Here is a 24,789-nt window from a genome sequence, read left to right on the forward strand (position 1 = left end):
ATTTTTATAACATGCATTCGCAAAGGAAATGTTCTAACTAGAGCTGGCTAAAACTTAGAATTTCTGGTTTGATGAGAATTCTGACACTTGAACATTTGGTCTAGGTCCGATTCAGGGCTGCCTTGAAGCCACTGGCCCTGGAAGCCCATGCTACCCAGCAACCCACCTGGCAGGTTTTAGACACAAAAGTTTGTCAAACCCACCATGTTTCCATGAAACATGTTTGGTTTTAGAAATTGGCATTTTTCACCAAACCCTGGGCATTTTCTGCCCAGTTCTAATCCTAATTGCTGATTCCTTTTTGTTACTGCTGTGCATACCTGATTTTTGCCTTATATGTTATAAGCCTAGAGCCAGCCTTAGTCTTTCTTAGGAGGCTTAAAACAATTTTTTTCCTCCCTGTCCTGTATATAACTGGCTTCTGATCATGCCACTGTGCACAAGGCTGGCCTGAGAAGGTTGTGGAGTGGGATCTTTGGGGGAACTGCAGCCAAGGTGTAGCCCACTGAATTTGTTCTGCGGCTGTGATTTCATGGATCCCAAAGGTCATGGCCTCCACCATTGCGGGCATATAGGGTTGAATAACCCTCATGTTCAGGAATAATCTGTAACAAACTTTCATCCATACTGATTGTTTTATGTTCTCAAGGCCATTGTCACAAAGGAACAGCACTAGAAATTTAGTTTACTAACAAAACAAAAGGCAGAGATTAGCATTGCATCTTCTACATGTGCCAAATCAGCTGTGTAGGCTCTAAAGTCCTGGTTTATATACTAGACTCTTTTCTTCTACCAGCTTCCCTTTCCCTGAACTTTGATGCAGTTCTCTCGGTTACATAACCAAAAGGGACCAATTTTAATTTTCTTGCTTCATTCAGCAGCAACTCCCTTCTGGATGGTTAATGGGTAGGGTTTCGTGTTTTTTAAAGGAAATTCTGTCCAGTCCTCCTCTACCACATGCTAATGACCACTATGCTGTTTTCAAGGGCATAATCTTGGTAGGGAGAGGCAGACAGGTTATAGTCATGGTTGAAAGAATCCTTAAGGCTTCGGCAGGGGCACACAGAACCTAATTTCCCCCAGGCAGAGAGATGCTGACTTGAAAAATATATAGTCTGTATAGGGCAAATGTTTTTTAATAGAAGTCTCTTTGCGAACTTACATACATCATCTTACTGGAGAGTAAGTATTACACTATCTGCTAGTTTATGGGGCCATCTGTAGTTGAGAGGAGGCCAGAGACTGAGTTACTTCTTAGTGCTCTTCCCACTTATTTTCAGTAGGAAAGAGCAGGGAGCAGTGGGAAAGAGCAGGGGGCAGTGTCCAAGTCAAAGACATTTTCTCTATGGGGAAAGGAAGAGGGTCCTGAAGAAAATAGGTCAACCTGGAATTATTGGCACCTATGCTATCTGTCAAGGGAAATACTGTGCCAGACGGTATCCTAGGATATTGTAGCTAGCAGCAGTAAAACTCCTGTCTACTTCAATGGGAGCATGAAGGCTACCCTTTTTATTAAAAGATTATAAAATAAATTTGCATTGTGTGCTTAAAAATCTTTTCAAGGCATTCTTTTCAGGATGTTTTTAAGACTGAGAGAAAAATATTCCGTCATTGGTATAAAAATGAATTGTTTCTGAATGTTTGATACTGTAAGTGGTGCTGGTGGTGTGTTCCCCTGTTCTACTCACGCTGCATGTTTTCTTTTAAGAACATGCATGCTTTTTGTTTTTAAGTTGCAGTCATAGGTTAAGTTTCCTGACCTGTGTGTCTAGATAGGTTATCTTGCAGACACTGCATAGATGCCGTGGATTGCCTTTAAATACTCCACTCTTTCCTTAATGGGATTACTGCTGTTTAAAAATATTATACTTCAAAGGCCAAAGAGCATCAATTACCCACTGGAGGCTAAAATAATGAGAAATTTAAATGCCAGAGTTTTCACTGTACTTACAGGATTGGATTCTTGCCATTTTGTGTTACAGTAACTTCAGGTTTCATACCCACAAAGATCTCAATCCAAACATCTGAAGTAAACATTTGTAATCATATTTCAAGAGGATGAGTTTATTGTGAAATTCCTTATTTATCACAAGATTGTCTATTCCCTTTTTTATTTATGTCATCTAAAGCTTTTGAAATCTTATTTTTACTGCATTTAGGACCATACTGTGGCAATAAGATGCCTGTTCCTAAAGAAATTATCTTGGATACTAATGAAGCAACTATTCACTTTGAGAGTGGGTCCCATGTATCCGGACGGGGCTTTCTGTTATCCTATGCCAGTAGTGATCATCCAGGTATAGTAATCAGTCCAAAAAGCAAATGTCCTTATGAATGAAAGAAAGAAAAAACTTGAGGGTACAGATGAATATGCTGTTAATATTCATAAAGGCCAATCTCTGGGTGCCGGTATTATCAGGGAACTTAGCTACTTTAACCATAATTTTGAGATAGATATATATAGAGAGATTTTTAATACAGTGTACACAAGTACTCCTGGGGGAATTCTGTGCCACTGCGCATGTGCAGAATTTATGTCCCCCGCAGATTTCTTTGCTTCCCCGCTTTGATTTTCTAATGGGAAAGCAACAGGAAACCACAAAAGTGGTAATGTGACCCTCTCCAACAGTTTTGGATACCCAGCAGCCGGCAGAGAGAGAAATCACTGTGGGGCAGGGAACAGGACTGGGGAAGACCTGGCTGGTGGCTCCTATTCTGCACTGGGCTCAGCTGCTAGTTCCGGCTGGGCTGGGCAGGTGGGACTTTCTCTTCCCCCTGCACGGCATCTGGGCCTGTGTCAGATCCACCCCGAGATTTCTCCCCCAACTATCGGAAGCTCTGCTAACTCCCCCCGCCCCACTTCTTGCACCCATCACTCCTCAGCTGCTGGAGGAGGGACCACTGTACAAAGAGCTACTCCCTTCCTCATCCACCCAACCCCTGTACATCCAGACCCCCTCACACACAGACCCTCCCTGGTGAGCCCCACTCCCCCTGCACCTGGACCACCCCAATGAGCCACCCAGATCCCCATCCTACTGAACCCCAACCAGCTGCATCTGGATCCCTGTCCCACTCCCCAAGCATCTGGACACCACCACCCCCTGAGCTCCCCACACCCAGACTCCCTTGCTGAGCTCTGACCTCCCCACATCCAGACTCCTTCCTGCTGAGCCCCAACCACCTTCACCTGGACCCCCCTGCAGAGTCCCATTACTGTTGCACTCAGAACCCCACAACAGGCTCCTGTGCATCTAGATTCCTCCCTCCTCCCCCCCCCACACAGGGATCACCACTGAGCCTTCTGTACCTAGTTTGCCTGACACAGAACCCTCGCAACCCACACCTGGATCCCCTCACACTAAGCACCTCCACACTTGGATCCTGCTTTGCTGACCCTGCCCACCCACACCTGGTGCAGAGGGGCAGGGCCCTGGGGTGTTTCTGGGCAGGCCTAGTCCTTGCGCTGTGTCAGGGTTGGGTGCAGCCTCACCGCTGAGTCTGTGACCCGGAAAAAAGCTGCACAGTGATCTCCCACCTCCATGTAGCCAGTGGCCGATGCTCCCCAATGCTATGCTGGAGCCTCCATATTTATTTGACAGATAAAATTTGCAGAATTTTAAAAGATCGTGCACAGAATTTTTAACTTTTTTGGCGCAGAATGCCCTCAGGAGTAACACAAGGGACAATTATAGAGTAGTAATGCATGCACATAGAGCAGTCATTGAAGTCCTGCGTGGACTGTTTGCGGGATAGGGGTCATCTGAGCAGAAAATGAGCATATTCTCATTAACGTCCTATTAAAGGAGGCCTCAGGCTCAGATATTAATCACATGATGATGATGTATCAGGTTGTTGAAGACTAACATTTAACACCAACACCTGATGATGTGATAGTCTCACTGTGCAGTTTACTTTTAATGGTAGCAGACAATCTGATTTATGTGTGGGATCAGAGGTAAGAGGGGAAGGGAAGGTGGGAAGATATAGCTGTTTCATTCCTGCTAATAAAAATGTCAACTATCAAGATGTAAATGTATAAATAATATCTGGAGACTTTTTAAAATATAATTTCATGTTTAGCCAAATTTTCTCTACATTTTTATACTCTGCAGTGAGGAATGACTAGTTGTAATATTTTTAACAGATCTAATCACATGTTTGGAGAGAGCAAACCATCACGTGAAGAACGAATACAGGTAAATATGAGTGCAACACTATGCTCTGCAGTTGTCTCGCTGTGTCTTGTTTGACCTATTCATTGTTGTGTCTGGATAAAGTATCTTGTTTGCAGGATGTAATATACTGAAAAGCCTAGCCTTAATGTATTTTCTTGAAGAGTTAGTTCCTTTTCAGTATAATGCTGTAATTATCTGTGGCTTATTTGTGAGTAGCAGAAGAGTCATCTCCCTGAGACTTCACTTTCCAGAACAAACAAGGGATGCTGCTACAATGCTCAAAATTTCTTAATTTGTGGCATAAGTGGGCAGTGCCGGGGTAAATTAAAAATGCAGCGCTTGACCTTTGGAGGTATTGAGAGTCCTGAACTTCCATTGATGCCATTGGGAGTTGAGGGCATTAAGTATCTTCCAGGATCATACCCAAGGTATATTAAAATTGTTTCTAGGTTAGTTTCTTAAGACAGTGATCCTGGCAATAGGTTTTGAAATCGTAATGGAACGCAAGCCAATTTTTACTGTGCTCATGAACAAGATTAGGCATATTTTTCTTATCTGAATTGCTTGGAAAGTTAGTATTTCCAGAACAAGCAGAACTAAAGAGAAAAAAATGCACTTAAATGATTACTATTTTGGCTCTCTGTGTGTCCTACTATATGCAGTAAGCTAATGAACTTGAATCTGAGAACAAATTTGCCTTTTAAAAAATGCTAATTTATGCTCAGCTAGAACACATTGCCAACAAACCAAGAAATATTTTTAGAATTTTGTGTGTGTGTGTGTGTGGCAGGCATTACAATCCATGTTTTAAACACGCTTCTGTTCTTTTACTGCAGCAGATACTGTCCTGCTGGTTGCAGAGACATAGCAGGTGATATTTCCGGCAATATAGTGGAAGGATACAGAGATGTAAGTATGAAGGGTAAAGAGTGGACTTTAGAAAGATGGAATACAAAGGCAATTGCTAGAGTTGCCAGATCTCTGGTTTTCGACTGGAAAGTCTGGTAAAAAAAAAGGGGACTTGACAGTGTCTGATCAGATCTACTGACCCGACACCCAAAGTCCCGTTACTGAAAGTAGGGTAGTCAGGAAGGGACCAGGTGATCACGCATGCCAGGTCCGCCTCCTAACCTGCATTCAGCAGCTGCAGCTCCTAGCCCAACTCCACAGGTAAGTCCCTCCTGACATAGGGAGTGGGAAGGAGAGGGGAAAAGCAGCGAGTGACAGGAGAAGGCAGAAGAAGAGCAAACAATGGGTGGGGCCTTGAGGGAGGGGGCTGGAAAGAGGCGGGGCTTTGGGGAAAGAGTCACTTCTGCTCAAGTGCCCAGTTTTTAAATATTACAAAGTTGTCAACCCTAGGAAATTCGTGGTTGGTTATTTAGCAGCACAAGTGAAAATGTCATTCATTTTTAGCTCTGTTAGTAATCCCATTCACTGGCAACTTTACTACTTACATATTACCAAACAAGCCAACCACCCATTTATGAGCAAGAAACATGTAATGTCACAGGAAACCATGCACTGAAAAGATACTTTTGGCTTCTAGCTACTGTGATTTTTGTTCTCTCTCTCCCCTTCTTTGTCCACTAAGTGGTACTGGTTGACATGTTAAACGATTCCTACAATCTCAGGATTCCTGCTCTCTCTTTTGAGAATCCAGTGCACTCCAATTCCAGATCTGTTGCTCCCTGAACAGTGCTATACCTGCTTATCACAAATCTTCCCATTTTTTTTAAGTCCGTTCTAGGGAAAAAATCAGTTCAGTTAGAATTGGATTTTGACACCAATTCTACTTCATTTCAGAGTGATTTACTGGGATATCTTGTGTTTCCTAAACTTATCCCATTTAGAATTACCAGTATCTTAAATTATTGAATTTGTGGCACCTTATTGACTTCAGTGGATTGTGATCAGGCCTTATATTAGTAGTTCTTTGTTTAAAGAAGAAAGTAGCCTGAGTAGTTCGCTAATGCCTGTATTATACCACACCCTGTTTTGACCACCCACAGCCCCACAGTTCTAGAATATAATTCCTAGATTCCTCTGACATTTTTCTAGCATCTCTGTTTATCTACATAAAGTTGCACCTTTCTTCGTCACAAATGGAGTAATAATTGAGTTTTAAATGCCAGTGCATGTCCTCAAATTGCTCACTGATTGTTCAGCCCCTTTGTCTTAGAGAATTATAGGGAAATTGGCTGAAATAACAAGGAAATTCTACACACAACTTGTATCAAAGGGTGCTCTGCTTACTACACCTGATGATTAGAAATGAAAAGCAACAAACGGCAGGGCCTCACTCAGGCCTTGTCTACACTAAGGAAAGTTTGCAGAATTTTCCCATAGCTGCTAACCATTTCTCAGTTTTAATGGTGGTAGCAACACGAAGCTGTAGTGTAGGCCAGCTGCTGGCATTTTAAGTACAGTGCCATCTAACTTTGCTTAAAGTGGACATAGTTGACATGGTCCTTAAAATGCTAGTGGCAGCCAGTCTACAGTCGAGCTTCTAATGTTGCTAAAAATGGTGAAACTGAACTATTTTATCAGCAATGGGAAATTTTTGCCAAAAATGTAGACAAGACCTCAGTTCTTCACCCTGCACGAAGTAAGAGTTATGTCTGGCTTCAGCAGAATAAGTGAATCCATGAAGTAGTTTTACATTAATTTTACCCAGCAAATAGCGGTGACGGTACCTTTTTTAATTACTTTGCTGGGGAGGGGCATGTGGGAGGGTTGTTTTAGGTGTTGATTCTGGAGCACTTTCCCTACAAGCGAATCAGGGTTTTGTTTATTGGTTGGTTGTTTTTTTGTTTTTGTTTTTTGTCTGGTTTTTTTTGAATGAGCATTTGTTTTTTGGGAAGAGTTTTAAACATAACCTGTAGGGAAAAAAATACTGTACTTTCCTTCTTTATATTCACCTTAAGTCTTCAGAGGATTTTATGATTTTGGAAATCTTTGACTTCTTATGAGAGAGGTAATGGTGGGTTGAGCTTGAAAGTTTTAATAACTTGCCAAACTTTTAACCTTTTGTTTGAGTTCTGGTTTCTACATTCCAGACCTCCTTATTGTGCAAATCAGCCATACACGCAGGCATTGTTGCAGATGAGCTGGGTGGCCAGATCAATGTGATTCAGCAGAAAGGAATAAGTCGATACAAAGGCATCCTGGCCAATGGCATCCTTTCACAGGAGTAAGTGTCACAGTAGTTTGTCTTTTTTTTCTGTGTTTGAAAGTAACCCTGGAGGCGTAATTAAGCCACCACATCAGAGAGGGAGCAGATGGGACACTGTCAGCTCTTCCCCTTTCAGAATGGAAAAAAATTGGAAGTGTTTAAGTGTTGACCTTTGGAAGATAAATGTAAGACACAATGTCATTTGGTTTGCTGACCCTTAATTAAAATGGCATTAGTTTTGGGACACAGAGACATAGTGTCTCAGGTCTTTGGTGCATTAATGCACCAGAAATTTTAGATCGTGCTACTCTTTCTCTCTTTTCACATATTTATCAAATCCCCTGGTTTGCAAATACACAAAGTTTTTGGTGTTCTGCAGACAAAATCATACATTTAAATAGTCAATTGTTAAAAAAGCAATGATGAACTAAGTGTTTGGGTTTTACTTAAAATAATATGATTGAACGAATAAATAGCAGTGCTGAGAAGTGGGGGAGTTAAATGAAAATTTTAAATACATTCACAAGCTTTTTGTAGCACCATTCAAGATTACTAGAGCTACCATTTATCTGCTGCCTCTACATGTATTACAGCTGAGGCAAAAATGAAACCTCTTAAAATATCTAATTGTGCAGTGAGCACTTCCAGCAATTGTCTATGTCACTCAGGAAGATTATTAATATTTTTTATTTTAAAATATCAGGAATATGGGAGGGGTGTTTATTGGTGGGGAGGGAAGCCCTCTCTCCCAAGCATTCTAGCAGGCTGAGTGCCTGGGAGAATATTTCTTCTTTCACCCATAGTTTCACACTCCTCCTAGTTTTTTTTGCCAAGCCCTCCTAACATCGTGTGGTCACCCAGTCAAACCATTTCTTTGTGAGCAGTAATAAGAATATTCACAAAGGTGAAATCTGAAATCTATTGAAGTTAATAGCAAAACTCCCATTGACTAGGATTTCACCCAAAATGTATCAGGGTTATAAACTCCTGTGCTTCCAGGCATAGGTCAGCCACTAACTGCCTAGAGACCAAAGATTAGAAAAAACTTCCCTCATGAGCTGTTATTTCATAACTATCCCTTATGAGGTCTGCCACCCAACCCTTAAGTATCTGGTACTTGCTGTTGTTGGGATCAAGATACAAGATTAGACTGACCACTGGTCTGACCAGCGTGGCACTTCCTGTAGAACTAAATGGGGAGGTGAGAGAGGAATAATTTCATCTTATTTCAAAACATGAGTGAAGTGAGTGTTTGCCAGAAAGATAAAAGACAAAATTAGTAGGAAAACACACTGGATCTGTATTTCAAGTTTTTAAAAGTGTTTCATAATATATATTTCAAACACCGAATAGCTATTCTGTTCTCGGAACACATGTGCGATAACTAACTAAAACTCCTCAGAACTGTCAGCACTGGAAAGGATAACTCTTTGGCACCTAAACAATAGTATTTTATGAGTTTCAAATACGCCTTTAAATCAAGGTTTCTATACTTTTTTTAAAATCTCATTTACAGTGAGTTTCAGTATTAAACATTTATTTCATTTAATGACTCTAGTTGAAGTTGACCTCATCAAAAGCTACTTCTGCTTGTATGCATTGAGCCCGTAAATATGTCTGTATTATAATTTGATGGTTAAGTTATGAACTGCTCACTTATCAGCTCCCCAGAACTGACCTTGGCCTCTCTGGCTTCATTTTTTATGCTCTGTTATCTGTGATTTGTAGTTTCCATGATCTATGTGTGGATCTAGACACATGTATTGTATAATAAATCAGAGCCATGGCCACTGTATCTTCATCAGGCATTTCTGACATCTTAAGTGCGAATGTATTAGCTTTTACTTTGTCACCCGAGCTTGCCTATGAGTAAGGCCTTTTGTCTTCAGTTTTTACTGAAACCCCCCACACCAATTTCCAGTTTTTGAAAAAAGCAAGTGTTTGGGATTTACTGATTTTTAACCTGAATTTTGCAAGTGCTGGAATTCCCCAGACCTGACTCCCTTCTTGAAATCCCTGTTGGATGGCACAGTGTGTCTATGCAGAGAAGGGTAACTACCAGTTGGCAGCCACAGCTGCTGCTCTGCAGAGGAGGAGGAGCAAGATGGGTTGGGACCCAGGTTCCAGCAACCAAGACTGCTGCAGCAACAGGCCCCACAGGAAACAGAGGGTTCCTATCACTTCCTGCCAACCCACTACCTCTGATGACCACCATGCACCCTCCCATCCCAGAGGCCTTTTATGTTTGGTTTTCACAGATTTTTCACCCATTGCTAATTAAAAAAAAAATGCCGATAAATTCCCTGGAAATGTTTAAACAAAATAAAAAACAAAAACAAAGGGCTCTTACTCCTGAGGGATGCTGAGCATGCAAGAGTATTTTTCTGTCTTTGAAAATAGAGATAATTGTTTAGGAATTTTACAGATTAAGGTTTGGGTTTAAACAGCATTGTTTACAAAATCTCCTTTAGGTGGACTCTACTATTAAAGTCCTCCTTTGAATGTAAATGTTATGCAACAGAGAATCATCTCAAGTGGATTCTTTTGTAGAGCCATATAGCTCTCACGATCTGTTCGAAAGAACTCTTAAGATTAATAAGGAAATGGGGAGCTTTATAGTACTGTGCCCTAGGCGAGATCTTCAGTACCCGCTGTATTGGCGGGTAGCAATCGATTTCTCGGGGATTGACATATCGCGTCTCATCTAGACGCGATATATCGATCCCCGAATGCATTCCTGTCGACTCTGGAACTCCACCAACGTGAACGGCGGTAGGGGAGTCGACAGGGGGAGCCGCGGACGTTGATCCCGCGCTGTGAGGACGATAAGTAATTCGATCTAAGATACTTCGACTGCAGCTACGTTATTCACGTAGCTGAAGTTCCGTATCTGAGGCCTGGTCTACACTACGCGTTTAAACCGATTTTAGCGGCGTTAAACCGATTTAATGCTGTACCCGTCCACACAACGAGGCCCTTTATATCGCTATAAAGGGATCTTTAAACTGGTTTCTGTACTCCTCCCTGACGAGAGGAGTAGTGCTAAAATCAGTATTGCCATATCGGATTAGGGTTAGTGTGGCCGTAAATCGACAGTATTGGCCTCCGGGTGGTATCCCACAGTGCACCATTGTGACCGCTCTGGACAGCAATCCAAACTCAGTATGGCACGGCCAAGGTAAACAGAAAAGCACCCGCAAACTCTGGTAATATGGCGATTTCCTGTATGAGCTACCCAGCGTGAGGAGCCCTGATTCAGCACGGGGTGGAGCAGCCCAAATCCAAAAAGAGCTCCACATGGACCATGACGGGAGTAAAGGATCTGAGCGCTGTATGGGGGAGACAATCTGTTCTATCAGAGCTGCCGTTACAGAAGACGAAATACCAAAGCATTTGAAAAAACTCTCCGGCTAACACAGTGCTGTGGTACAACGTAACGAAAGCCAAGAATCAATCGAACCATGAGGAGTGGAGGGGGTACTGAGGACTCCAGCTATCCCACAGTCACAAGCAGTCTCTGAAAGTATTTGCATTCTGGCTGAGCTCCCAATGCCTGTAGGTAAAACACATTGTCCGCGTGGTTCAGGTAGTAGCTCATCAATTACTCCTCCCCCCACGTGAAAGAAAGGGAAAAAATCGTTTCTTGACTTTTTTTAATGTCACACTCTATGAATGCTGCTGGTAGACCATGCGATCGCGGCAGTAAAGAGCAGTACCGCTCCTCTTCCCCCCCCAGTGGCAGACGGTACAATATGCTTGAGCTGCTAGATACCTCTGGCTGGCCTCAGGTGAGGCTGGCCGAGGGGGCGCCTGGGTAAAAAGGATGATTCCTGTCATCTCAGATAGATGGTACGAAACGGCTGGTAACCGTCCTCATCATAGCAACTGGGGCTGAGCTTCAATCAGCCCCCTCCCTTCATGTGTAAAGAAAAGATCTGTACTGCCTGGACTATCATAGCAGCAGTGGAGGCTGCCTCCCTCAGTTTATACTCACAACGATCACTGTTCCTTATTTCTGCATTCTTTATACCTCATGACACAAACGGGGGGACGCTGCCACAGTAGCCAGGAAGGTTGGGAGGAGGGAAGCAACAGGTGGGTCGTTGCAGGGGCACCCTGTGAAGGGGCAGCAGTCTCATTTCTTGCTGGTCATTTGTCATCAGGAGGAGGGAGAAAACTTCACTAGCTCTAGATAGAACAAGAAGCAATGGGCCAAATGCAGCAAGGAATTTAGGTGGACATTAGGAAAAAGTTCTAACTGTCAAGGAGTTAAACACTGGAATAAATTGCCTAGGGAGGTTGTGGAATCTCCATCTCTGATATTTAAGAGTAGGTAGATAAATGTCTATCAGGGATGGTCTAGACAGTTATTTGGTTGCCAGTAGGGCAGGGGACGGGACTCGATGACCTCTCGAGTCCCTCCAGTCCTAGAATCTATGAATCTGACATGGAGCGGCTGTGCTCTCTGATTCTCTGATACACGCGTTCTCTAGTCACCTTGCCCATATTCTAGGCAGGACTGATCTATTTTAGATACCATAAAGGAGGACTGACTTGGCGAGTCATTCCATTTTTGCCTTTAGCCGATCAGCTCAGCAGGGCAGACCAATCAGAAGCAGCAGGCAGTACGAGAACGACAGGTAACTGTCATCTCATGCCAATTTACAGTGGCAGCAGACGGTACAGAACGACTGATAACCGTCTCTGCTATCATACAAAAGAAAACGAATCCTGCTGTGAGCGCTGCAGTATCGCCTCTGTCAGCCGCATCAGTACACATATGGACAATAAAAAAAAAAAAGCGTAACGGCCCCCTGGTTGCGTGCTATGGCGTCTGCCAGACCAGTCCAGGAAAAGGGCACGAATTGATGTTCTGCCATTGCTTTCCGGGAAGGAGGATGAGTGACGACATTTACCCGAACCCCGCGACAATAATTTTTGCCCCATCAGGCACTGGGATCTCAACCCAGATCCAAGGGGCAGGGGACTGCAGGAACTATGGGATGAGACAGAATAGGCTACACACAGTGCAACGCTCCAGAAATCGATGCTAGCCTCGGACCATGGACGCACACCACCGAATTAATGTGCTTAGTGTGGCCGCTTGCACTCGACTTTATACAATCTGTTTTACAAAACCGGTTTATTTAAATTCGGAATAATCCCGTAGTGCAGACATATCCTTAGATCGATCCCCTCCGCTAGTGTAGACCAGCCCTTACTGACTGTACGTTATGTGAGAAATGCCACCTATCATAATACGAAAAACGATGATTTACATAATCAGATTAGGCCAGTTTTTAATGACCTGCAAACTGTAAAAGCTTCTTAAACATAAAAACATTTTAGAAATTGTAACTTTCCCTCTTTTAGCTAAAGTTAGAGGCATTTCTTTTAGACGGAGTTTCAGTGCCTTTCTTTAATGCAAAAAAGAAAAGACTTTGTAAGAGATACCTTTGTAAACATTGCTCTAGGAGTATTATAATTCATTGATTTTATAAGCTTTGTGAGCCATGCTTTTGACAGTGGACCACTTTGTATTTAATAAATAAGCAAACATTCTTTGAGATGTAATGTAAAATTGTGAGATAGAGCATACAGAGCCCATTTGTGAGAAATGCCCTAGACGATTACCAGTTGCACTTGCTGCTTTGACTCACCTGAACCCCCAAATAAATCAACTCCCTCTGTACAATCTCTATTTCTGAAAGTCTTTGGTTTTTCTTTAATCACCAATATTCCCTATCTAGAAAGTGGTGAAGGGAGGTGGTACTTTGACTGGTCTTCTCACGTGGCTATCCTTCCCTTTCTATTCCCAGTTTGCTATAGCTTGGTTCTCAAAATATTTAATTCTTTGGGCCACTGTTAGCCTGCAGACTAGAATTGAGGACAAACTGTCCTGGATGACGATGAAAAAGCAACTTGGAGGGGAGTTCTTTTGTCATTTAAGTACAGAAGTTAATTTAAAGCATAACATACTCGCAAAGATTTTCCGAAGGGACTAGTGCAGTCCTCAAACTGTTGGGTTCACCCCCTAAAGATGTGCAGAGGAACATTCGAGGGGCGCTGGGCATGGTCAGAGAGGGAGCTCTCCATCCCTGCTCTGCCCCAAGGCCAGCCTTTAGCTTCAGCTCCTCCCCCATCTCAGTTCACCCCCCAGTTCTGCCCTCAGCCCAAGCTCCTCTGCTGAGCCAACTGTGCAGTAATGGAGGGGGAGCATGCATAGATTCCATTACTGGTGGGGAGCTGGGACAGGAAGAGTTTGTGCACCACTGGACTACTGATTTTTGGGTGCTTAACTGGCAAAATCCTGAAGGGAACAGATTTTCAGGAAGCCCAAGCACCCATCCTTCTGAACATCAGGCCCCTTTAAGATGCATTTTGATGGGCACCCATAATTCATAGTCACTTTTTAAAATTTTTGCTACTTTACTGTTCTGCTCTATTATGTGAGGTTTTGTGGAGTGGGACAGGATTGTTTTTTGTTTAATGTCCTATATGAAAATAACTCCATGGGTGGGGGAAGTGGGGAGAGAAGACAACAAATTTGGCCCTGTCTTCAGAGACAAAAGAGACATTTTAAAAACTTTAGTTGAACTTGATTATGCCAAAGCCATGCTATAACCAGATTAAAACCTCATTTTTTAGTCCTGGTGTAGAGCATGAGTGTTTATTTTTAACTTGTTTGTGGTATCATTTGGCCACATTTAAAGACCAGACTAAAGTATGATTAAGTTTAACTGGGTCTGATTATCCTTGCACTTAAATTGGATTTACACCAATGTAACTCCATTGATTTCAGCTGAATTACTCTTGGTTTACATTCATGAGAGAGGAAAATTGGGCTCCTTCTTTGAGCAGTGCATGGTGGCTAGATGCAGAGCTCCTGTTACTTTGGCATTTTGGCACTTTGTGATGGTTTTGCTGGCTTTTCTGTTGCTTTGGTGGCTTTTCAGTAGCAGATGGGGAAATTGGGTTAGCATAAAAGTACCCCAAAGTAGCATAGGTTCTGCATAGTGGAGATGCTTAAGGGGAAATACGTTTTAAGGATGATAATCTGGGTTGGGGGAGAGATTAATCATTTCAAAGAATTTGTATATGCCAGAGCCTGTAAAGGACGGTCTGAGTTTTGTTGTTATGAAACCATGGCAAAAACAGGAGTGCCCTGACAAGAGGTGGCTGAATAGCAAGAATATATTGAAGATTGTCTGTCTGGTCTGAGAGGTTGTTAGATACAGAATACTCTCACCCCAAAGTGAATGTACTGATCTTTGGCTAGTTTGTGTAAGCAGCTCCTGACATGTTCAATAACTCTTTTTTGTCATTCTCCCACACCCCTTTTTTTTCTTATAGTGGCTCACTCTCAGACAAGCGGTTTGTGTTTACCTCAAATGGTAAGAAAAATACCTTTATTTTAGATATTCAAGTCTTGACTTGCAATTTTTTTTCCCAGTGAAAGCTAAAATAACCTGAAAAATGTCAAACTACATATAATGTGGTGGCTTTGAGGATGCCGGTGTATTACAACTATAGCTTGTGACTGAGGAAGAGAAAAAGCCAGGAATAATACAAATGCATGTGGTTGAGAAGCAGCTGCCATGATGTTGTGATAATATTATATCTGTGGTGCTGGTACATGAATGGAGTTCCACTTTCATTCTCAGGGAGGTGGGACAAGCTGGCTTAAGGAGAGGGAGCATAGTAATTTGATATTGGTTTGTCTGCTGCAAACATTATGCCTAATGGATGGCAGCACAGGAGGGAGAAACGGCAGGGTGGAAAATTATAGGAGGTGGTTGTTGTGGGTGGCCTCGGTGGGATATGCTGGGAAAATGCAAGTTCTCTTCCATCTCTCTATTGGAATTGCTTCTAGGCTGCAATAAATCCTTGAGTTTGGGAGATGGAGTCATCTCCAACAGCCATATTACAGCATCGTCCTCTTGGGAAGAGACCAGTGAAATTGGGGAAAGTGTTCAGTGGTCTCCTGATAAGGCCTGGCTTCAAGTCCAAGGGATTTCATGGGCTTCCAACCATAGCAGCCACCGGGAGTGGTTGGAAATAGACTTGGGAGAGAAAAAGAGAATAACAGGTAAGTTACCTACTCAATAACATGGCTGGTTCCCAAGCCTGAGGCTTAAGTTCTTCTTTAAGTGATGTCCCTGTGGGTGCTCCATTTTAGGTGTTTGTGCATCCCTGTGCTCTTAATCGGTGACTTATGGTAGCAGTGCCTGGTTGGGTCACACATGCATGGTCCCCGTCTCGCGCTGCTTCAGGCAGTTCACTAGCACTGTGAAACCAATGCTCCCTCAGTTCCTTCTCTACCACCTTGGCTATGAGTCAGAGCATTCAGCAGCACCTCAGAGCTTAGCTAGAATAATATATCCAAGTTAGTTCTAGTTTTATTATATATTGTAAGCCCTTTTTCGTTTCTTTTCCTCATTTATTAAAAAAAAATAAATCATCATTTGTTTTTCCTGATTAGAAGTAGGTTTTTGTTGAACCATTGTTGCCAGTTCTCCCCGCAGGGGAGGGTGATACTCTCCCTTCAGGGGCATGCCTGGTTCTCTGGGCTTTAAATGCTGCCTCACCTGCAGGCTATCGATTCCAGTGTCAGACAGGCATACTCAGTGTGTCCACTGCCTTGTCAAGACACATGTTCTTCAAAAGTGTCCGCAGTGCCATAAGGTAACAGCCAGGATCAGGAAAGTCAGGGACTTGCAGCTAAGCTGCTTCTAAAGAAGAAGTCCCTCAGGCTAGCATCTGAGCCAGAAGCCAGGACTCCCCCGGGACGGAAGTCCCCTACTGCAGGCTCTGACAGAGGCTCTACGTCTAAATAGTAGATGCCACCATCGGTACTGTGTCAATTCTTATACAAAAGGATTTGGCAGTCTCCTCAATGCCTGAATCACCTATCCTTAGCAGTGACGTTACCCTGACTCGCTCAGTACCAAATCATCCTTCCACTCCATCTCACCCGGCTCCCTCTCTTTCGAGTGACAAGGATGATGTCAATGATGGAGAGATTTATTCCCACCACTCTTCTCCCATCCGCAGTACGGCAGGACATGCCTCCACACTGCACACAAAGAAGCCCAATGGTACGGGTACCCCTGGATGGCACCTATGCCAGCTCCACCCCAGTGGCTGTGGCACATCCCGCTTACCACCACAAACCTCCCAGGGAGAGCACACATCCGTCACCAGCACTGTCGGTAGCAGGACTGTGTCAGCCTCCTGAGGACATTGTAGCAGAACAGGATGAACCCTCTCACCAGGACACTGAACCTACCCTTCACTTTTCTTCTTCTCCTGATGACAGCATAGTGCCTCCCCCAACGCTAGGGATGACTTTAACAATTCCAAGACTTCTATAGGAGGGTTTCCAGCTCCTTGGACATTTCTCTAGAAGAAGTTCAGGAAACCAAAACAAGCTTTTTCACAACACATTCGACACACATCTACTTCCTCTAAAGTTGCCCTACCCATGAATGATGCCATCATGGAACTGGTTAGGCAAATTTGGCGGACCCCAGCAACAATTCCACCAACTTGTAAGATATCTGACAAAAAATATTATGTGCCATCAAAGGGTACAGAGTTCCTCTTTTCCCATCTCACACCAAATTTCTTGGTTGTGGATGCAGTTAACAAACGGGGTAGACAACAATTTCTGAGTAGGGAATACAGGAACACAGGTTTGGGCTGAGCTGTCTTATATGCCTTCTGTCATATCAATTATCTGTAAACATTACACTGTAGACATTATACAATGTATTCACACAGTCAGCAACAGAGCTTGACTGTTGTGTCCTGATCAACCTGTAAATGGCTCTTTTTAGGATCTATTTATGATGAACTCCCTGTATCAATAAATGAATATCTAAGCCTGGTCACTGAAACAATGGTATGTTCACAAGAAAGGCGCTCCTGTTGTGAGTTCCTTGCATTGTCTAAAAAATATAAATGACAGTCACTTGTAAAATATAAATTACAGTCACTTGATAAAGACACTCGTAGTGGACGATAATCTCTGAGATCCATTGCCATTTTTGGGTCAGTAATCTTTTAAAATTCCATGGCATGTATTTACATAAAGAGCATCTTGAAAGTTTCCTAACCATATAATTTAAATCTTTCATGTGAAATCTTTTCCTAAATTGGTGATGGAGTTCTTTTTAAATACGCCTTGCATGTAACAACACTGATTGGTTGACAGTGTAGCCTGGGATCAATCTAAGGTTTAAAGTACACCTTTAACAAAAAAGTTCTTTATTTAGGTGGTTACTTAGAGTTAATTAAGAAGGTGAAGCACACACGGAAACATAAAGTTTTAGTTACATTGCTCTACAGCCAAAATGCTTCTGAAATAAATGTAGTCAAACTTTACTAATTCGGGGTCACTGAGAACAAAAATGACGCTTAAAATTGTTGATTGGCTCTAGTCTAGCTGTTGGGCTCCAGACTACAGCAGTGGAATCTCCTGGCAGGTGATGTTAGGGTTTCCATGTTCCGTGACCGTCAAAAGGATCTTGTCCCATTCTTCTTCATGGAAGGTGATCTTGTAGCCTGCAACAACATCGATGGTGTGATGGCAGCCCTCAACATCGTTCACGATCCAGATGAGTGGAGACTGTTCATTGATTCATCGAAGACGAGTCTTAAAGCTGTTTTGCTGCATAATGGCAATGTTTTGCCATCAATTCCAGTTGGTCATGCAGTCCATATGAAGGAAACCTATGACAACATGAAACAACTTTTGAGGTGCATAAACTATGACCAACATCAGTGGCAGCTTTGTGGCGATTTGAAGGTTGTTGCTCTCTTGCTTGGTCTGCAGACTGGATACACAAAGTACTGCTGTTTTCTCTGCGAATGGGATAGTCGTGCAAGAGATTCCCACTACATCAAGAAAGATTGGCCAAACCGACAGTCATTGGAGCCTGGGAGGAAAAGTGTTCAGCATCCACCACTTGTTGAATCAAGGAAGATTTTGTTACCACCCTTACACATCAAGCTGGGTCTGATGAAGAACTTTGTCAAGGCCATTGACAAAACACAAGCAGCTTTCAAGTACCTCCGTGGAAAATTTCCAAGGTTAAGTGAAGCTAAGATAAAGGAAGGTGTCTTTGTTGGTCCTCAGATTCGTGAACTTCTTCGAGATGATGCATTTGACCATGCACTGCGTGGCAAGGAAAAGACGGCATGGAAAGCCTTCCAGTTAGTGGCAATAAATTTTCTCGGAAACAAGAAGGCAGACAACTACAGGTTGTTGGTGGAAAACCTCCTCAAGGCATACAAAAGCCTTGGTTGCAACATGTCACTAAAGATACATTTTTTGCACTCTCATCTAGATTTTTTTCCACCGAACTGCGGAGCAGTGAGCGACGAGCACGGCGAGCGATTTCACCAGGACATTGCAACAATGGAGAAACGCTATCAGGGCAAATGGAGCCCATCAATGCTTGCAGACTATTGCTGGACAGTGACAAGAGATGCTCCATTTAATGAATACAAGAGACAAGCCAAGAAGCGCCGAGTAGACACTGAATAGGACTAAACTATGTACATAATAGTTTTTTGCCTTTTGTTTCATAATAAATTTTATTTATATAACCCTTTTGCTGATTTTTAAAGTGTTACATAAACAGGACAGGTGAAATATTATCATGTAAAGCAACCATAAACACATGAAAAGACCTAGGTTTACAATTTATAATTAAAACTCTACTATCTACACAATATACATAGACATAAAATGTAAAAACTTAAATATCTTAGAAACAGTAGCCAATCAGTTGTTTTAATTGTCATGTTTGAATTCAGCACATCGAAATACATAATAATTACCACATTTTATCTCTGAACCAGACAACTTCTCAAAAATTGTAGACCAGTGATACAAATATAGTTGAAACCATAGAAAAATCAGTACATGTAAGTAGAATAAGATTAAGTACCGTAACGTGGTTTCCCACATTACTTACAATCTTACATTGTGCATACTCGTAATCTTATGGAGAGTATTAGAACCAAAGATAGAAGAAACAGTGGAGTGCACTACAAGAGGAAATTGCTGGGTCGTGTCCCAACTACAGATGGGTTTGACAACCCTTTCTGCGCCTTTTTTCATTCCATCCACATACACCTGGGACCATATCTGATCAAGTCTCAGACCCCTATTTATATTTGGTATTCCAGGAGACCAATTTTAGGGTTCTGGTTGTTCATATGTGGTATTCTGGTTGACCATAATTACATTTCCGACAGTGAACCCAATCATTCATGTCAGTCCCTTTCCTAGTAGTTTTGATATGTTAATGTGGTTATCTTTTATTGCAAAAAGCCCCTACGATTTTAGCATATGTTCAGTTGGGTTTATCTGTTTATTACATGATGCCCTGCTAAACTATTAAAGGATACGTATTGCTAGATTTTATAACCTTAGGTCAAGCATGTATTATTTCATAACCTTGGTCAAACACATAATACTCATGCTAACTTATGCCAACTGCCAACTTCTGTTAGGTGTCATTCTAAGTCCTTAATGCTTAAAACTATTGCCAAGCTATTTTATTACGTATGTTTTGGTTCTCCTTCTCCTTACTGGTACAGCTTCAGTAACTTCCATTATTACTTCTATAAACATGTTTAGCAAATGGATTATATTTTACCCAAAACTATAAACTCTCCAAGATCAAGTCGGGGTCCACAACAGAAGCCATGAAATTCATAGTATAAAACTGATTTTCTTCCCCAAACCTGTTGGCTTTTTTTGAACTCCAAACTTAGTTTGAGGGGTGAATGGATAGTTTTTAGACAGAAGTATGCCTTTATTTTTAACACACTTCCTTTTTGAGTTGTGTATGAAAATGTTCTTTTAAAAAAAAAGCTAACAAAATATGTTTTTTCTTTTGTTACAAGGGATTAGGACTACAGGATCCACCATGCTGAAGTTTAACTTTTATGTAAAGACCTTTATTTTGAACTATAAAAATAACAACTCAAAATGGAGAACTTACAAAGGCATCCTAAACAATGAAGAAAAGGTAAAAGGAGGTGATGGGGGGGATGGGAACACAAAAGGAAAAATTCTCTAAGATGCTTTGATATTGAAAGAGAGATTTTCACTGTCATGAAAGATTAGGCAGTCTTCATCAGTGTAACTGCATCAATGTAATTTACTGGTGCAGTACATCTGTGGGCTTAGCTGCACACAAAAGTTACCCCAGTTTAAGCAAAGGTGTTATTTCAAACCAATATCGTTAAATTGGTGCAAAAAGGCTGTGTGGCCACTTTTTGGGTTAGCTCAAGGAATCGGTGTAAACTAAACCAAAATACTTGCTCTTAAGCCAAAATAAATGTCCATGCAGAAGTCTACACAAGTTTAACTTAAATTGATTTAAGAACTAAAACGAAAGTAGTGCAGAGATCTCATGTAAACAAGGTCTACATTAGACGGTTGCACTGGTGTAATTACATTGAATTTCGTTGTTGGTCTACTCTGAACAAATCCCAAGAGCTTGCTCCTGAGTGTACTCCCATTATTTTCAGTGAAACATGTGGGAGCTCAGCGTGGTGCAGTGCCAGAGCCTAACTGATCATCAGTTCTCATTATACCCAAAATCTTTACAGACCCTAAAATTCTGAATTGAGAAAGTGGGTTCTTATTATCTCCACGTATCCTGTCGTTTAAATCGTTTGGAGAGAAATTTCGTTTGCACAATGTGGACTTCCTCAGGATTTTAGGCCTTGGCTACACTTGCGAGTTAGAGTGCATTAAATCAGCCCCCGGCGCCATAACTCCTGAGGTATCCACACTGGCAAGCATTTAGAGCGCCTAAACTCTGCAGCTGGAGCATTCCTGGTAATCCACCTCCACGAGAAGCATAGAGCTTGCTGCGCCCTGGGGTGTCAGTGTGGACAATGTGTTGCATTACTGTGCTGTGAGTGGCCTCCGGAAACATCCTGTAATACCCTGAAGTCAAGTGGTCACTCTCATCATTGTTTTGAATTTGGCCACAGGCATGCAGATATCCGCTTTCAAAAGCTCCATTTCTGACAGCCCTCATGCTTATCTGCTCCGGGACACGAAACAAACCATTTCTGTGGAATGCTCCTGCATTTGTGTGTGTGTGTGAGAGAGAAAGAAGTGTGGGTTGGGAGCTGAAGTCAGGTTTCCCCCTTTCCGCTGCTGCTGTTTGAACTTACAAGATAGCATGCTGACACACTCTGCCCCTCATGCTTTGCAAACCCTTTCCGAAGCACGCTGCAGCCACTTGCACACTGGGGTAGCTACCACAATGCACTGCTCTCTGCGACGTTGCAAGACCTGCTAATATGGACTTGCTCCTCAGTCATAAGGAGCACAGTGTGAACACACAGCAGTGTTTTCCCTCCTGCTGTCTCCAAGGGCTGCTGTAACTCCCGGCACTTTACATCTGCAAGTGTAGCCATGCCCTTAATATTCTACAACCTCAGTTTTTTGCCTGCAGTGAAAAATTTGTACAGTAACGGCTCTGAACTATGCAAACTAGATATTTAAAGTTTGCAGGTTTGCACTATTCCACAATGGTAATTCTTAAAAGTTTTAAAAAAAAATTGACTTGATTGTTTTTTAAATTTCATGTGAATCAAAGTTTCATTAGAGTAAACTTCTAATTGGTTCTATATTACTCCATCGTTTTAAAAATCTCATAAGAAACTGTTATACATGATCTTAAACAGAATTCAGCCAGGGCTTCAGGTTTATACACTTTTAATTTAAACAAACTAATAAAAAGGTCCACTTGTAGAATGGGCTGACTGATCAGATAGATTTTGTAAATATAATGAAGAGAACATAGTCAAACAGTTCTTCTTCGATATTAGTGTCCCTGTGGGTGCTCCACTCTAGGTGTGTTCATCCCCGTGCTGCTGATCAGAGAACTTAGATAGCAGTGTCTGTTGGGCCCACACACGTGCTCTTTCTCCTCGTGCTGCGCCATGAGACTAGCCAGCGAGTGCGGGCTAACCGTCCTCCGTTCCTTCTCAGCTGCTCCTGGCTAGGGACGGAACCTTTTAGCTGTCCATTAGCTGGTTATTTTAAAATCTTTAGCTTTTAAAAACCTTTTAGCTTTCTTCTGACTCTTTATTTGGCTATGCCTAAAAGAAGAAAAGACTTTTTGTTCTTGTGTTGACCCCCAGTCTTGGAGAAGGGTATCCCCAGCTCTTGTGGCTTCAAGTGTCGCACTTGCAGTGAGGTGAACCCAGTCATGGACAAGCACTCCCAGTGCATTCGCTGCCTTCATGAGGGCTGATTGAAATCCCTCAAGGACAGAGAGTGCCGCCAGAAAATCATCTCCATGGAGATGGTTCTTCGACCCCAGCCCTCTGGCAGGCGTGAGCCTTCCCATTAACCTTTGACTTCAAAGGATAGTGGGTCAAAGAAACAGTCCAGGGAGCACAAGTCAAAAAGAGAGCAGAAAGTCCCCTCAGCTAGCGCAGGAATAGCCGAAAGCGATCACCATCTCGTTTGGTATCTTCTGCTCCACCAGCACCGAGATCATCTGACACCCATGCCTCATGGCAACCATCGTTGTCTAGTACTATTGATAGACTCTTTGGGAACAGGCATTGAATCTTTGCCACAGAGAGAGAATGGCAAACATCCCGGTACGCGAGCTGACGGTACCACCAGAGGCATTGGCCCATCTGGCACTGGAGAGATCAGTATCAGCAAGGTCGCCATCGCATGGCCTCTCCTTTAGATTGTGCCCCCCAGTATTGGGAGGCACAGGTCGTGTATGTCTGTGGAGATATCCCTGCACATCAATCTCCTTGAGCTGAGAGCGGTCAGAAACGCCTGAATCCATTTCCTCCCGCTGATACCCATATCACATACAAAAATCCTAATAGACAACGTAGCCCGCATGTTTTATATCAACCATCAGGGAGAAGCCAGATCACCCTCCTTATGTACAGAGGCCACGAAACTATGGAACAGGCACATCTCTCACATCATTACCTTGTCCGCTGCTTACCTCTCAGGCACGCAAAACGCGATAGCGGACAAGCCCGGTCACAAATTTCCATATGACCACGAGTGGAAGATGCACCTATCGGTATCACAACTTGTTCACATGGTGTGGAACACTGTCCAGAACAAGAAGTGTCTGCAATACTGTCCCAGGGTGGGGATTGGACAGCACTCTCTGGGCAATGCTGTCCTCTCCGCACGGGACAAAGGCCTTCTTTACCCCTTCCCTCCATTTCCTCTTCTGTTGAAGGGTCTGCTAAAGATAAAGAGGGGACGGAGCTAACATAATTTTGATTGCTCCCATGTGGCCGCAACAGACCTGGTACCCTTACCTGATGCAGCTTGTGATGTGTCCATGATCTCTGTTCCAGCCACTTCGCACCCTCTCTCTCAGGACAAAGGTTGTACCACACATCCCAACCTGGGGATCCTCTGTCTCAAAACATGGATCCTACGTGGTTCCAGCACCTAGAGAGCTCCTGTTCTACTGCACAGCAGAAAGTCCTCCATACAATGCACCGACCTGAAGAAATGGTCCAGGTTCCAGATTTGGTGCATATCCCAACAAATCTCCACAGTGTCAGAAACTCTTACACATATTCTGGAATATTCCTTGACCCTTAAAAAGTCAGGGTTATCTCTGAGCTCTCTCAGGGTCCACTGGAAGCTATTACAGTATTTCACCAGCCTGTAGAGAGGTGCTCAGTACTGTTGCACCTGACCATTAAAAGGTTCCTTAAGGGAATAACACACCTCTTCCCTCAACCTCGATTTCCTAGCCCCTCATAGGACCTAAACCTAGTGCTGAAAGGACTGACTAGGACCCCCATGGTACCTATGGTCACCTTCACTACCATACCAATCGATGAAAATGGCTTTTCTGATTGCAGTTACCTCAGCAAGAAGAATAATAGAGGAAATAGCAGCTCTGATGGCGTATCCCCTGTACATAATCTTTTTCCCTGACAAAGGTTACACTTAAGCAGCATCCAGGGTTCATCCCTAAAGTGACCTCTTCGGTTCACATGAATCAGTCTATCCACCTTCTACCGCAGGCCTCACTGATACAATAGGGAGGCCATACTCCATACCTTAGACGTTAGGAGAGCCCTCGCATCCTACCTCAGTAGGACAAAGGAAATCTCCTAGACTGTTCCTCTCTATGGCGGAAAGGTGTAAGGGCTCAGCAGTATCAGCCCAAAGACTCTCTAAGTGGGTCTCGAATTGCATCAGACAGTGCTATCAGATTTGTAACATTACCCCTCTGGACTCGATCCGTACACATTCCATGAGATCAATCTCCTCATCTGTCACGTTCCTCAGGAATGTCCCCATCTCAGAGATCTACAGAGCAGCGACATGGGCCTCACTCCACACCTTTGCAGAACATTATGTGATCACCAGGGACTCTGTCTCTGATGTCA

General features: G+C 42.9%; 1 protein-coding gene across 2 annotated transcripts in view; it reads left to right on the forward strand.

Moving 5' to 3' along the window:
• The window catches only part of DCBLD1 (discoidin, CUB and LCCL domain containing 1), a 92,630-nt gene that overhangs the window by 52,053 nt on the left and 15,788 nt on the right, over positions 1–24,789 (forward strand). Inside the window, exons 3-9 of one of the 2 annotated variants that reach the window (XM_032789151.2) lie at positions 2,160–2,297; positions 4,148–4,199; positions 5,015–5,087; positions 7,235–7,368; positions 14,704–14,744; positions 15,224–15,439; positions 20,272–20,396. In XM_032789151.2, coding sequence (XP_032645042.1) covers positions 2,160–2,297; positions 4,148–4,199; positions 5,015–5,087; positions 7,235–7,368; positions 14,704–14,744; positions 15,224–15,439; positions 20,272–20,396 — 779 coding nt within the window. The remainder of the gene's footprint in view (positions 1–2,159; positions 2,298–4,147; positions 4,200–5,014; positions 5,088–7,234; positions 7,369–14,703; positions 14,745–15,223; positions 15,440–20,271; positions 20,397–24,789) is intronic. The other variant, XM_032789152.2, reaches the window with a different exon arrangement.

Source organism: Chelonoidis abingdonii, chromosome 3 (assembly GCF_003597395.2).
Source record: "Chelonoidis abingdonii isolate Lonesome George chromosome 3, CheloAbing_2.0, whole genome shotgun sequence".
Classification (NCBI taxonomy): domain Eukaryota; kingdom Metazoa; phylum Chordata; order Testudines; family Testudinidae; genus Chelonoidis; species Chelonoidis abingdonii.